Here is a 15,828-nt window from a genome sequence, read left to right on the forward strand (position 1 = left end):
ATATGGATTCTAGATGCCAGATCATTATTATGAAAAATATTTTCAGGGGTAGAAAACAGAGGGAAAATTCCTGATGAAACAATCATCTAACTAATACTGTATTTTATCAGAGAGAAGATTCTTGAAGGTGGCTGGAATAAGCAATCGAGACACAAAAGCTTCCAATTTCAAGCTATGTGCTCTCCTTCGTCACAAGAGAGATAATATGCTAAAATGAGTAAATTTAGCTTAAGATATTATGCTTTGGGGGGGAAAAAAAAATTATCTTTGTAATTCAATCCTAAAGTTAAGAGTTTTACAATATATTACTAAAAAAATTAAGTATTTTGGAACTGCTATACAGCTGTATTTGAAGGAGTGGAGCAAGAAGTACTTTTTTTTAAGAGAAGTTTTTAAAGGAGAGTCATCTGTAGGATTTTTTCTGTACTTACAAAATATTACAAAATGGTAGTAAAAGTTAGAGCATTTAGTAATATGCACGTAACTCACTATGCATTTCTTCACATCTGAAACTGACAATTTATTTCTTCGTTTGTAAAAACTGATAGTACAGAAATTGGTTAATGAATAAATAAATCTTACGAAGACAGTAACGTTCTTCAACAAATTTGAACTGGGATAATCATGCCACATCAGTAAAGTTTGTCTCAAAACCACCAGTATTTGAGTTTCAAAGTGAGACATGAAAGTAAATATTTTCTTCCCAGTTACCATCCTAGAGAAGCCATGACAAGGCCTTGGTCTTCATAGTTACAATAGAGTGGGATTTCCTCAAAGATAATTTGTAAGAAATATGCACTGTTACGGCAGTTACAATTCAGCAATTATTTTCACCAAAGTCTAGTAGCAATACATATTTTGAAAATAAGCTGATTTTTGTTGCAATAGAACGATCACTATTTTGGTATTTTATAACATTGTTACAGAGTGAAATCAATATTGGTTTGACATAGCCACGTAAAAAATAAGATTTTGTTCTACGTTATGAATGACTTTCTGTAGAGAAATGAGTTCACCATCACCTTTGCAGAACTGAGACATTCAGAGTAATCAGATGCAACTTAATGGACATTTGAATTTGAGTACAAATAAGCTTAAACACATTTTAAAATTAATCTATTAAAACTTTATTTCCATTTATAAACAATATTGGCTTCAGTGAACTAAAGAAACTAGCTCATACAAATTTGAGAAACAAGTTCTATATTAAAAAAGAAACAAAAAATTCATTTCCCTCAAAATCCACGTTTCTTCCAGAAGACAAGAAGTTTACTTCAAATCACTGAATTTGGTTTGCCCTAAATAGCAAGTAAGTGTAGCACGCAACAACTCTGCTTGCAGCCCATGATAGAAAATGAGTACATGGTTAAGTCAATAAATAGATAACAACAACAAAATCAGGACTCCTACCATTTATTGAAAGTAATAACTTTTGAAACACTTCTTTGAACAGTACATTCAGGAAAAGTTAACTAGGCACATCTAGGTCAAATCTGGTATTTTAGGCTTTGAAAAATATAAGCGTTCCCAACTTAAAAAGTAAGTTTTATGATTTATTTTTATCTTTAAGTTATGATGAAAAGTTACTGTTTCCCTTTGCCTTCAGTACATATAACTCATTTCTTGCAGCACTGTTCTACAACAAAGAAATCTGAAAATTACATAGACTGGAAGCTTTTAAATATGGTTAAAGTACACACGTCCTATTTGGAAATCACGACAATCAAAAATTTGAGTGAATGTTTGAGTCTAGACCCCCTAAATGGCACAATGACAAGATATTAGAGCACTTACGTTTTGATGTTTTCATGGTAGACCTTTGTGTCTGACGGTTGGTTGTAAAGTGGCTACAATTTTGGATTAGAAAGGTACGCTTAGTACTTTTCAATGCAAGTAATTCTAAAAGTATATGCAATATATTTAACAATATTTTAATATTCTGCCAACATTGCACTCAATCTGAGATGCAGCAATCTGAAGGGACTAGAAGATACTCAACACAAAGCACAGATTTCATTACTTAAAATTAGACCATTATAACTACTTACATATATACTTCAACTTTTTCGTATTTCAAACTGTTCTCTCAAATAGATGCAAATTTATTTTAAAAAATTACACTTATGCGCCCAATCGGTTCATTCAAGCCCCAATTCACCAGTATATTTAAACACACACTTCTTTCATACATAAACATAGAACTACATCCGTTTACCACAACAGAATTACAGACACGAAAGCAACACTGGCAACACAGAAAATAGAACAAAAGGAAGAAAAAAAAAAACCAAACAAAACTACAACTTACCAGTTCAACTTTTGGACCAAGACCTTCAAAAATCTTGTGAGCTTCTTCTGCTTTTTTCTGAAAATAAGGTTTTTTGTATAGTCTAAGTAAATCATCTCAAGTTAGCATCAAAAGTGTATCTGAACTCTTTCACTTATGCTAGCTGCTAAACCCCTGTGTGATCATACTATATCCTTTTTAACCTACTTCTGCAACGTTGCCTCAGCAAATCAAGAAACCTGTACCTGAATTGTGCAGTTACTGCTCTGATCTCCATGTTTGGAAGCTGATACGAGCATAAAAGCAGAAACTGACCTCTGCAGTTCAAAAAGAACATGCATTTACTAAATAATACAGCAAATAATTATTAAGAGGAAGAAAGGTGTCCAGTAAAACAAAGTATAGCTAGCTTTGAAAAATGGAATTAAGAGACTAAAATTCCCCAATCGCAAAGTCTGGGAGTGTGAATCAATGTGTACATACACACACGTGTGTGTATGTACACATACAGAAGTATGTCAAAGGTCCTCCTTCCCTCACACTAGACAAAGACCCCAAAATAATTCTGACCCTAAAGGAGGAAGCACTGGGTAAGACAGTTGGCTTTCACAAATTCATTTCAAGCCTGTACGATCTTCCAAAGCCCTTTCTCAGCAGACAAGGCTATCTGAAATGACCCAACATGCTAATTCAAATTTGCTTCTTTCCCCCCAATAGTTGTATGTGCTAGCCCTAAGACATCTGCAAAGAAAAATGTAGGAGAAACTAATCCATAAAGCAGTTATTATTAGAAAGTGTTCTGCTAAGTTCTAACCTCTTTCCATGTAATTTCAATCTTGAGAAATTCTTCGGAACTCATAGCTGTATGAAATAATTATGTATCAAGGAAATATTATAGTATTACCATGGTAGAATGGTTTTTCTGGTCTCAAAACAATTAAAACTGAATTCTAGCCCTATTACTGTAACCAAATTTTAGCCAACAGTAGTTGAATATTAAAAGTAATTATCCTAAACTGCACGGTTTGAAGATGAAAGCTGCCAAGCGGACTGTCCTCTTGTACAACTGTAGACAGAAAGATACCAAACAAGTGCTATGTACACAAATGGCGTAACACATCTTTAATAACCCTTTAAATAAGACAGTGAGTATTGACACGTGCTATATTTATTAAGTCCCATCAATACTGCCGATCTACAGTACATGTAATTCCTGATATGAGAACTCAAACCAAGTGCTAAATGGATTCACAAACACATCAGGTTTGGTAATTCCCTCGTATATAGAATACTATATGAAGAGCTACACAGACAGAAGCAGCTAATAGATGACTATACACTGACACATGTTACTCCAACTCAGGCAACATAAAAATGGGTTTCCCCATCTACTGGCACATACACAACAAGGGGAATGCAATAGCAAGTTTAAAATTCTGTTGTAAAACTCACCTGTAACCAGAGTTAGCAGAGAAAGAGCTGCATAGCAGCCCGCTAAGATGTCTTCAAATTCACATAGTTTTGCCTACCACCCAACATGCAACTCAACTTGATGAAGTCTTGTAAGGTGATTGTATGATTTTAATAATTTTTAATTACATTATAGTGTGAAAGAGACTTAAAACAGTAAAACTGGTTTGTAACCAGAAGTAAACATATTGCTGTACATTGGTTACATCAGTTTTTATAACATAATAATTGCCCTAATGTCCTGTATTAAGTAAATACATCAAATTTCACAGACAACTGGGGGAAGGGGAGAACAGGCTGCATGGAACACTTGGGGGACAGTTCTACTGTATAAAATCTAGTATTGTGTTGCAGTTTTTTACCATCTCAAATTTTCAGAAATAGTCTATTGTAATAGAAGTTAGCTGTTCCTCTAAACTACAAAATAAAATTGGGAAATTAAACAAAACATATACCACTCTCACAAAAGATCATAATACTTTCAAACCCAGCAGATATCCAACTCCTTAATCTCAAACTACCAGGAAAAAAAAAAGGCAGGAAGCACTTTGCTACTGTTGGCGGGATTACTGAGCTTTGTACTTTTCTCATCACTTATGCAACACAAGCTCACAATTCACCTATATACTACTTCTTCATATCTGTTCATTTATGCAAATCTTAAGTGCCAGAAGTCAGAGTTTAAAAAGAAGGCATAGAATCTGACAACATATGCAGTTTTTCCCCTTCAGCTAATTTAAATGTTGGGTCTTCAGCCAAGCTTGTCAGTATTTATGCGAGGAAAAGAGAATTCGAGATAAATTTCTGAAGCATTTTTTTATATCTATCTATCTACACACATACACACACAAACATATATATATATATCTGTGTGTGTGTGTGTGTGTTTATATATAGATCTATATCTATCCATCTCAACACAAGGGTTTAGGGACGAGACCCATAGATGTGTTTCCCTAGACTGCTTACAAGATAGAAGAAGGATCCTGCGATCAAGAATAAAAATGTCATGCAAGTGTCTTTCATTTAAAGAAGTAAATGAATATTAAAAGAGGGGTGGGTAAATCAATAAAACAGAAGAAGCAAAAATTGCCCCACAGAAATAAATTAAGACATAACGAATTTTAGCACATTGGGTCAGATTCACAGCTACACTCAGTCAACTGAAAAGCACGCTTACCCGATTTTCATCGTAAATAATTTGGACAATGCTGCGGTGTTTCTGTTCCACTGGAGGAGGGGAGACAGGCCTCTCTGGCTCTGGAGGCTTAGCAGCTTCTTCTTCAAGTTGTTGCTAAGAGACGAAAGAAAGAAAATCGGCCATCTGAACCATGTTACCCTTACCAGTAATTAGTCACCAGAGATAAAATATGCATCTGATCAACAGTTAGCACTGCCTGTTATTTCTCCTCTTAACTGACAAGGAATGAATGAAATGGTTTTAATGCCAACAGGGACGATAACAAGACTATTTTTTGTACTACTGGTAAACCAAATTACCCGTTTACAAGACTCATCTGCATCGAATCAGACTTGTTTCAGCTTGACATTTAAAGCCACTGTCACATTGTAATTTATCACTATTTAACCTTAAACAAAAATATTAACTTTGGCGAACAGTTACACCAAACCTGCCTTCTCACAGAGGAAGTAATCCACAGAGCTGCCTTTCTACATTGTAGATATTCAAGTGCCATTATTACTACTGTCTTTTTTTTAAAAAGGTACAAAAGTCCTTCTAACAATCCACAGAGAACATCATTCTAAACGTACTTCACAGCAGAAATAAACCACTCCACATATATTGAAGTTCCAAGATTGTTACAATACCAAACAAGCAAAAAAACCTGTAATATTTTCCAAGCTACTACACTGCTGTGATTTGATTTCAGATCAAATAGATCTGATTCAGTGACATCTTCATTTTTTAATTGTAAATATCCTTCATCCATGCCTGCCACAAACATACAACAAAGAACTACTGACGCTAGGGATCCATCCTGTCTTACAACACTGGCTAGAATGTGCTATATTGCTGCATAAGAATTCAAAATCTAAAATTTTTGCAGAATGCCATAATAAACAGGCTCAATTATTGCAGGCAACAGCAACTTTGTAATTTTTTTAAAGTCAAATCATACTACAAACGTGCACAAAGGAACCTTCATAGACGATATGCATAGTGCTTGCTGAATTTGTGGAAAAGTGAACAAACAAAAAGATAAGCATCGTTAACACACAGCCAGGTACTTAGTGACATCCTTTTTTGTTTTTCTGCTGAAGGTCGCTTTACAGGTCATTAAAATTCAGACGCAATTAAATGCTTCCAGACCATAAAAACATACTGCTCCAGAGAGTTGCCTATTTGTTATCCTGGACCTACAAAAGTTAACAAACCCTATAGCAGAACTCTTATTTCCTACAGAGTTCCCACTAAAAAAACCTTAAAGCTGGCACTACTTCTATCTGGATCTTTGAAAGTCATAAAAGGAAACGGAGACAAGGACTTTGGTTTTGCCAATGAATAACAGATGCCGAGATTGAAGGGTGGGTTTAGTTGGCCACAACAGCTACTGGGAAGGCAACAACTACTGCCAGCAAACATCTCCTTTGCTTCCAATAGCTGAAGTGCAGTTCTCTGATGCAAAGCAGAGCCATGACTATACTAAAAAAAGTGGTATCTCCTCCTTATTTCACTGCTCTCTCTGTTTACTTGCACCCCTCCTACTACACTTTCCCCCAAGGCCGACCTTAGCTCCAGATGTTAGGATCTCTTGCCCTTGCGAAAGCAGATGATCCAGGGACTTTTGTACAAGCTCTGGTTTTGGAGATGCATGCAAGGGATTCTCCCCTTGCACAGACTGCGAAAGAAGAAAGATGATAGCCTCCCCTCACCCAGCAGTCATCTTTAAAGCTGAAATTACAGTCACCGTGCCCTTGTTTCACTAGTCATCTAACAAAAGTTTAAAATATAAAGCCATCTACTGTTGGTGTTCCTATGTGGCTTTCTCCTATTTTCAAAAATGTTTAAAACTACATGATATCCAATCTATTTAAACGTTCTAACAAAATCGGATACATAACCTTCCATTTTTAACTTGTTTGTTTGGTTCACGTAACCAAAAAATTCACCACCAACAAATGAAGTTTTTCCACACCTTTTTCACTGGCAGGTAACAACAGTAGTGTCTGCTATGCTTACTTGCTTTTTCTTCAGTTTAAGGATTTGCTGTTCGACTTTTGCAATTTCGCGATCTACACGGTCCATGCTCTGTATCAATTCTTCCTTTGACAGCTTTGAAGGTGAAGCATTTTGGTCCTCCCCACAAGGCTGACCAGAAATTGGAGAAGATGGTCCCTCATGCTTTCCTCCAAAAGCCGGGTCCTTTTGTGGGGACAGGAGGTGGGGGGAGAGATTGAGAGAAATCAGTCATATTGATAACATGTGAATGAGTGTTCAGTAACCGAACTAGCATGCATGAATTAAAAAGAATTTCCAGTTATCTATATCTCTGTTGAGGAGCTAAGTTTAATATTTCAGTTTGTTAATGCTCTAAATACTTTAGAATTAACTGACAGCCCATTTATGATACTGTAATTTCAAAGTCCATCTTTAAAAATAACAGCACACTTCTATATTTACCTTGAAACCAAAATAAGATCAAAACATCTCCCTTTTAAAAATATATCTTCATAAACATAAACAGTATCTTTTATGTTTAAAGGAAAGGCTAATTGAGAGCCAATCCTCAATACTCTGCACATATATTGATGAGGATATTCTTGAAGATAACCATGACCAGCCTGATAAAGTACATCTGGAGTTAGTTGTGGTTATAAATGTTAAGTTCTTTTGAACTTAACATGACTTAAGAGAAGCGATGACTTAAGAGAGGACTGGTCACTATTCATTTGGCTTTCATTTTTTTTGTCTTTTTTTTTTTTCCATCTGTTTCCAAACAACATAGTTCAACATGCTTTATGTTCTAACATCAGCACTGTTGTATCTTGTCTTTGTTTATGTCCTCAGACCATCATGCTCCGTGACTACCTAGCTGGTGAACACTAGCTCAGTTATACATCCCTCATTCAAGCCAATCTGACTGAAAAAATGATGTGCCAGAATGCCACTTCTCCTCTAGATAATACCAGGCTGTATTTCTACACTGAGACAGTAGATTTCTATATGTAGCGCCTGGATAAAAATTCAGTTACATGCAAGCAAGTTAACATTGCATGCCTTAGCTCAGTTTCTCCAACCCCCTTTGATTTTATCTTTGCTATGCAACACAGCAAATTACTAAGAAATCACATGCTATCATCACATGCTATCATAATTTTACTTTACTTCACAGACAGTTTATTCACATGATAAAAGGAATGGTAGAGAGAAAGCAAGACAAGTAATCAACTTCTAAAAAATCTGGTGCCTATTAGCTTTTGAATCCATACGGTGAATTTTTTCTTTAAATGATCTGAGTTTAGAAACTTGAGCACTCACCTTCAGAAGTCAGACCCACTATGCACCACCTTTTTGGTGTGTGTCTGTGTGCTTGTGTGCGTGCATGAGAGAAGATATTAAATATTCATTTAAGAGACATTTGTCTGCTCTATACAAATTGCTCTAATCAATACTCAGTTTCTACAATAGAAAATATCCATACCAAACTAGATTGCCCTAGATTTACCCAGAATGAGACAGTGACAAGTATAATTAGTGTTATGTAAATAAGCAGATTCATTTCAAATGCTTAAAAGGGAGAGGGGGTGGAGGGGAGTACTTTGACCATTCAGTACAAATATTCACTACATAAAAAAAATGGACTTGTATGCATTTGCCAGCAGCTTTCAATTGAAAAGCAGAAATATTTTATGTACTGTACTATAATAATTTTGCAACTCAGATTTTAATGACTTTAATGCCACTACACTACTGAGTGTAGTGGCAACTCAGAACTCCGGTCTCTTTACTGTGTTTGAGGCAGACTTACCTTCTTCTTGTTTTTATGAAAGAGTAACACTGACTCATGACCACAGTTTGTGATAATGTGTAAAAATAAATTTCTGGGATTAAAGAATGAACCTAAACAAATAAAAAATTACCTAACAGAAAAAAATTGATTAGCTCACCGCAACATAGGAAGTTACATCTTCAGCATTATAACAGAAAATGGCTTTACCTTCTTAATATCCGCAGATCTCAACCCTTCCTGCAGAGGATGTACTAAAGGCAAGACAGTAGCTGCACTGACACGCTGAAAATGGGAATCAGAGACTTGTTCAAGACGTGGTCGCTTAGATTCCAATGAATCATGATCTGTCTGAGATGGACCTGGATGAAATTGCTGTTCATATCCAGTTCTCCTTTCCTGAGGCCTAATATACAGAAGACAGAAACTATTACAATATACATTTTCCGTACAAGAAAACTATTTGGTGTTCCTCAACCCTTTTCAAATATACAGGAGAAGCAATTTAGCAAAGCTCCTTCTAAATAGTAAGGCAGACAAATGTTTTTAAGTTTGATCTTTGAAAATACAACAGTTAAAATCCATTCAAAAAGAGAAAGTTAACTTGAACCTTAAGATACTGTTTAAATGCATGCCTATCATTACAAACCCTTAAAGAAACTTACCACTGCTACAATGATATTGTTCAAATCAAAGCTCTGATTCAAATTATAAACAAAAAAAATCCATGAGATAAATATAGTACTGTATTCCACTGAACACAGATGGCCACAACAGCTCTATTATTTCCTTTTTGCAGTCAAATAATTTTTAAATATACACAGAATGCTTGAAATGAGCCATGAGTCTATTTAGAACTTGATCTCTACTAAAATACTACTATATGACAGAAACAGTCATTGATTCAATCCATGAGTCATTTAAAAACTCCTCCTCCTTAGAAAAAAATGCAGCAGAACAGTATCACTAGCTTCTTTACAGTGCAATGCACAGGATGTCCATAGACCCTCATATGCTTCAGCATCTTCCTATGAAGTGCCACTGAAGAGATGACAGTAGTTTCCTGTATTTTGCCAGAACTACTGAATCAGCTTTTACAAATTTACAATGCAGGGGGTGATTTACTTCTGCCATAAACCGAAGTTTTGAGAACTCTAAAAGCTACTATGATTCTCAGCACTAAAATAGAGCCTCACTGACATTTTGGTGACAAGATGAAGGCAACATGCAAGCCCCAGATTTCACTATCATCAAGTTATTTCTGGGAATATTCTAATGAGATTTTAAACTAGACCAGTATTTACATAACATTCATTACTGATATTTCTTCAGAACCGGATACCTCCCTTACAGCCAAAATAAACTGCTAGCAGTAATCCAGCATATAAAGTCGCTCCTAGCAGATAAGAGTCCAAGGAAAAAAAGGTTGTTACAAGCAATAACACTTGCTTACAACTGTACATCAGCATACTAATAAGCTGAAGAATTGAGGTGCATAAATCATATAGTAACCTCTCCCCTAAACAGAAGCGTATTCCTGCTAACTTACTACAACCCCGTTAATCTTATTCTGATCGGCAGGGGGTTTTTAATTTCTAAATTTGGTTTTCAAAGTACATTCAATATGATTCAGGAATATAGTTAAATGAATGTTTAATACAGTCTGAAAACTTTCTTGAATCTATCAACCTTACAGTAATATTAAGGTACATTTGAACATTCATCAATATCCACCATGAAGTAACCTATTTTACTGAGAAGTAAGATATTACCAATCTGAAACTAAACTACAACATATGATTCACTGTAGTTGTCCACTATACTTGTCCTCAGTTAACCTACTGGACCCAGATCAGTTGCATCTACTTACAGAGACAGGAATGGTACACAAGACTGACAAAAAAAAGGTATTTAGAACAAATGATACGAAGATGTCAAGTGTCTTGCCAAAAGTCGCATACCCTCTGATTTAGTCCTCTGTGCCTAGAAGTCCATTTTGTGCCACATTTCAGTGTTTTGCAATTCTTACAACTAAAATACCCAATTAGCTCTGTTGTTTCGTACTTGCCCAGCCACACAGATACCATCTGTTGAATAAGCAAACCTGTCGTATTTCCTAGATTAGGCAATATTCATACTGTAACAAGTCTTGCACTTGTTGCTTCTACTCGGCAAGATTAAATTATCCAAAGTTACAAACTTTACACACTTTTAGCCTAAAAGGCATTAAAAAGTTTGCAATATGCACTTAGATTCTCAGAAGCTTAGTGACAGCGTTGTTAGGAGAGGTGTGGGAAAAGCGAAGCAGATTGTTTCAGACAGGAAGCGACAAATATATTAGTTAAGTCAAAGGGACTGAGGAATTACACAACAGCTACAACACTCAAACGCAGGAGACCGACACTGTTACAACAATGGAGCACTTGTTGTTACAAGTTATTAATTAATTAATTAATTTATTAATTGTTACAACAATTAATAAAGTCAAGTACTTAGGCAAAAACTGTGAAACTCAAAAACCTTTCTATTCAAAAGTTAAAACTAACTTTACAGAAAGCACAGACTAATAGAAGATTCCTGTTCACATACTTCGAAAACAGCATCCTCACCTGTCAGAGCCTGGGTGAAATTCAGAAAGCAAGGAAGGCCTGCGCCGCAGTTGCTGCTGCTGCTGTTGCTGCTGCTGCAAGAGCTGGGTTGCCTGGCTGACTTCCAGGTGAGACGAACGATAATCGGGAACTGCAAATTCCTAAATGAAACACACCTCTGATGTTAACAAGAACAAAGGTGCAGAAGACAGGATCAAAAGCATTTGGTGTCATGGAATGGACATTTCCAAAGTTATTAAATACAGACCAAGACCAGATCACCAAAGCCTTATTCCAACTCAAAAAATAAGTTTGTAAATGGCAGTTCTAAGTTTTAAAAGAACTTTAAAGAGACTAAATACTTATGCTAAGAATTCCACCTAGCTTATTAACAACTTCTAACAAAACACATATGAGTCAGCAGCAGAAGAATAACCTTTAAAAAAAATCCTTTAAAATCAATTTTGCACATCCAACTACAAAGTGCTAAACTGAGAATATGTTTCAGCAACCCCGAGGCAATTCCTTCTGTTATCATCTCAAGACATTTTTATATCAGACACCATTAATTAGGACTAAGAGTCAGAAAAGATGCATCTTCTGACTGATATAATTTATAATCAAAGTGAGGTACAAGACAATTTATTTGTATATAGGGGTCTTGCTTTTAAAAATTCTATGCAGCTGGCATTAACTGAAGAGAAGCTCTACAAGACACGCAATAGGTCACTATCTGTAAGATTTAGTTTTTACAAATTATCTGAAAATAAATACGGAGCAAGTCAAAAAGCTCCAATTCTTGAATTTCCTTTTGCAAACATGTAAGTAGAAGAAAAAATCTAAAGTATCTGTAGCAGGAGGAGAATTTCATTAAAATGATGTAAACCTGAGCTGTTCTAAAGCCAACAGCTAGTCCTCCACAGCCTACCATGCCATACAGAGCACAGGATGGCAGAATAAATGCTTGGAAGAAATGACCAAGTAGGAGATTCTTAGAAATCCATTACCCCAATTCTGGCTAGCAGAACACAGCTAGCTGGAAGCACTAGTACAGCTGCTTCAGAAAAAATTCAGAGCGGAATACAAGTTTTTACATTTCAGATTCACATTCTCCACCTTGCACACAGATTTTGTCAAGAACTACATTTAGCTTATAAATAATCTAGCCCAATACTCCTTACACAGAAGAAGGAAAGATGACTATAGGTTCACTTCTTAGGCTCCTGGGCCTAATGGGAGATTAATGCCCCATAAAAATTTAGCACCCACAAATGCCCCAAGAGCCCAGTCTCTCAAAGGATTTGTTACACCCAGAACACTGCATTCATATTAAATGTATACTAACTGCAGACAGGTTATTTGCATATTCTTGGAAAATTACTGCTATGAATGCATACGGACTCAGACGCGCTTAGTTGGCCAAATTTAATATGATGACTAAACATTAATAAATTAAAGCAAAACTACAACAAAAGTTTATGAACACAAACCCTAGTGAATTTATTCAAACTACGAGAAACCAATGATAAAAACAGGAAGTTTAATTAATTAATTAATTCTCCGTGACAGAGATACAGAATTATAAAACTCAGTTTTCTGTCAAAACACATGTAAAAAAGCAGATACATATATAATCTTGAAGAAGCAAAATGCAGTGCTTTCAGGAAAAAAAAGGAGGGGAAAACAAAACAAACCACCCCACAACTATTTACCTAAGCAACACTGGCAGCAGTTCTCAGCAGACAAAACACTTGCCTTGCCACTTCGAGCATTTCTTTATATTTGATTTTTCAACATTAAAAGAGTAGAGGAAATAAGAATCAAAAAGACTCAATCTCTTGAGAAGACAAGATTCTCAATGTACAGTCTTTAAGACAGGTCATTTCTAAAGAAGTGTTTTGCCAGTTTGGGCAGATTTACAAATGTTAAATAATAGGAAATATTGACAAGCTGTAGTGTTTTATTTAGGATACCTTCACAGTTTTACAGAGCATTTTTTAATACTAGTCTACGTAAAAAGAAAGAAAGGGTAAAAAAAGAAAACCAAGCAAAAACTTTAAAAAGCCAAAATTGCAGCCAATGATAGTCAGGGATTTTAATAATTTCAGCTACAGCATTGCAGGAAAGCATAATTCAACAGCTAATTATATCCTTTCAAGGTAATACTTCAGAAGGAACCAAGGAGCAGTACATGGCTACAGATTATACTTCCCAGAAGTTACATCATAGTCAGATCCTCATTCAAAGACACTATATACTTGAATAAGTAGACCCATCAGCCTTAACGCAAGAGCCAAACTCCAAAGGCACAAACAACATTGCTATACAGATTTCCCCAGTCAGTTTTAACTGGGCATATTGGTCTGCAACTCCACTGTTTTCAAATGTGAACGACTTGTATTACATTGCTGTGCCAAATGGGATTTTTTTTTTTTTTTTTTATACCAAACACCCGAATTATACTCTTGCTAGATTTGTAACCCTCATATCTCCTTACCTGCTGGTGTCGGGTGCTAGGGAAGGTGTACTGGACAGAGTGAGTAGGATAACGACTCTGTTCTGTGCTGAATGCTCCTTGGTTAGGAGGGTAGCCTGAACTTGACATTATCAGAGAAGAAGTCTTCACAAAGCTGTGAGATCAAGACCAGCAAGCAATCATGTTTCTAGGAAACCGCCTAAAGGAAAAAAGATCACTGATAAGCACTGAAGTACCAGATGTACTCACAATACATTACAGCCATAGTCACCTAAGCAAAACAACCATTACCAGTAAAAGCTTTTTCCTGATGTATTTATTTAACAGGTTACTCTAGTCTGAAACATGTTAACAGGTCTTAAATGGGCTCAAAATGAGACATGTCAGCATTGTCTATACAAAGATTTGAGGATTATATTGTCAGAATACATCATTTTACCAGTTACCAGTTCGATTAGGAGGATTTTAAAAGACAAGTAGGTCACTTTAAATAGATGTTAAAGAGGTTATAATAGTCTATAGATGGACTCTTTATTTACTGTAAATTTCTTTAGCACAACGTGAAGTTCACTTTCATTTCTTCTACAGAGTTTTTGGATTCTATGAACTGTTTCTTACTTTCAGATTCAGGTAGTCTTAGGGCTGCTTTACTCAATGCCACCTACAGTTCATTAAACCACAGTGTATCAATCAGGACCTAAAATATATTACCATCTAACAGCAGCTTTACAGAAGTAGTTAAAAAAGGCAGTCACAAAGAAAAAAAAAAAACAACACACTATTTCAATTGACAGCATAGTTTGTCTCATATGGGATGCCAGAAACTGAATATACTATGAAGCCTTAAAACAATCCTGCTTAGTTGACATTCGATGACTACTTTGCCTCTATTGTATTCTCCAACTACAGATTAACAGCAAACACTGAAATGCATACTGATCTGGGGAAGATTTTAAGTACTGAAAAAATCCAGACAAGTTCACTAACAAAGTCCGAGCATCTATGAAGCTGTGTATAGTTTCAGCTGCTGAAGATCAGAAGACATTGATTAAACACTGCGCCCATCAGTGCTTTGAGCAGGTAAATTATCGCTCTAACCAAAAGAGCAGGACGTATATATTTTTTAAACACGAGATATTTCTCTCCGATAGCTCAAAAGATGTAATCTTTGGAGCCTTTGTATTAAGTAGAGAATTCTACTGGACCCGAGGCAAATTCTCAACCTCTGGTCCAGAGCCTAGCAGACATATCAGACCTTCAAATAAAGTAACTGTTGATCCCTGCCTAGATGGCTTCATTTCAAAGCGCATTAATCTTCAGCCTTTCACAAACATCACATGTAAAGTTATACTTCTGAACTGCATTTTCCATTAACAGTCAATAGACAAAATCAGCTCAGGAAAGGATCAGACACAGCAAGCTATACAAACAGATCTTAAAGTTTATCCAACATATTTTATCATTCCTGTTCTGTTCGGGGTTTTTTCCCCACCCCTCCATCAAACAAAGCAAGCTTTACATGTTGGACTATCAGAATAATGAGACAAATTTAGATTTACCTCTTAAACCTGATTTTCAGATATGAAAAATTAAAGAAAAAACTACAGTTTCTCTTTCAAAGCAATACTACAGTTCACTTGTGTGCTTTACAGTACCTATATATCTATTATAGTACCTATAATTCATATCCAAGTGACAAGTTCTAACATAGAATTCTTCACCACAACATTTATTATACTTCATCATTCATACTGCATTCGTTGGAGTACATCTTTACCAACTATGTGATGGTCTAATAGGTCTGAGTCATATCTATGCCATTTAATCAAGAAACAGTGTCACAGAGCAAGCAGTTTTAGCTAACATACATTGTGATAGTTAGCTGCAAGCTATAGTACCTGAACACTCAAACGTATTCCTAAGTCCAAGCTACAGCAAAAAAGCCTTTGATTTTTCTCTCTCAATTTCCATGCAAGTCCATGTAAAACTATAGCATATAGCTGTCAGCTCAGTCAAACGTTTACTAATGTGATAACT

General features: G+C 35.7%; 1 protein-coding gene across 2 annotated transcripts in view; it reads right to left on the reverse strand.

The window, feature by feature from the left end:
* Positions 1-15,828, reverse strand: part of NCOR1 (nuclear receptor corepressor 1) — a 76,610-nt gene that overhangs the window by 48,532 nt on the left and 12,250 nt on the right. For both annotated transcript variants that reach the window (XM_019471797.1, XM_009278175.2), the window contains exons 2-8: positions 13,813-13,990; positions 11,337-11,476; positions 8,938-9,133; positions 6,960-7,142; positions 4,938-5,051; positions 2,309-2,365; positions 1,795-1,847 (exon numbers count right to left, since the gene is read on the reverse strand). In XM_019471797.1, coding sequence (XP_019327342.1) covers positions 1,795-1,847; positions 2,309-2,365; positions 4,938-5,051; positions 6,960-7,142; positions 8,938-9,133; positions 11,337-11,476; positions 13,813-13,920 — 851 coding nt within the window. In that variant the 5' untranslated portion in view covers positions 13,921-13,990. The remainder of the gene's footprint in view (positions 1-1,794; positions 1,848-2,308; positions 2,366-4,937; positions 5,052-6,959; positions 7,143-8,937; positions 9,134-11,336; positions 11,477-13,812; positions 13,991-15,828) is intronic.

The sequence above is a fragment of the Aptenodytes forsteri genome, unplaced genomic scaffold (assembly GCF_000699145.1).
Source record: "Aptenodytes forsteri isolate BGI_AS27 unplaced genomic scaffold, ASM69914v1 Scaffold66, whole genome shotgun sequence".
Taxonomy (NCBI): domain Eukaryota; kingdom Metazoa; phylum Chordata; class Aves; order Sphenisciformes; family Spheniscidae; genus Aptenodytes; species Aptenodytes forsteri.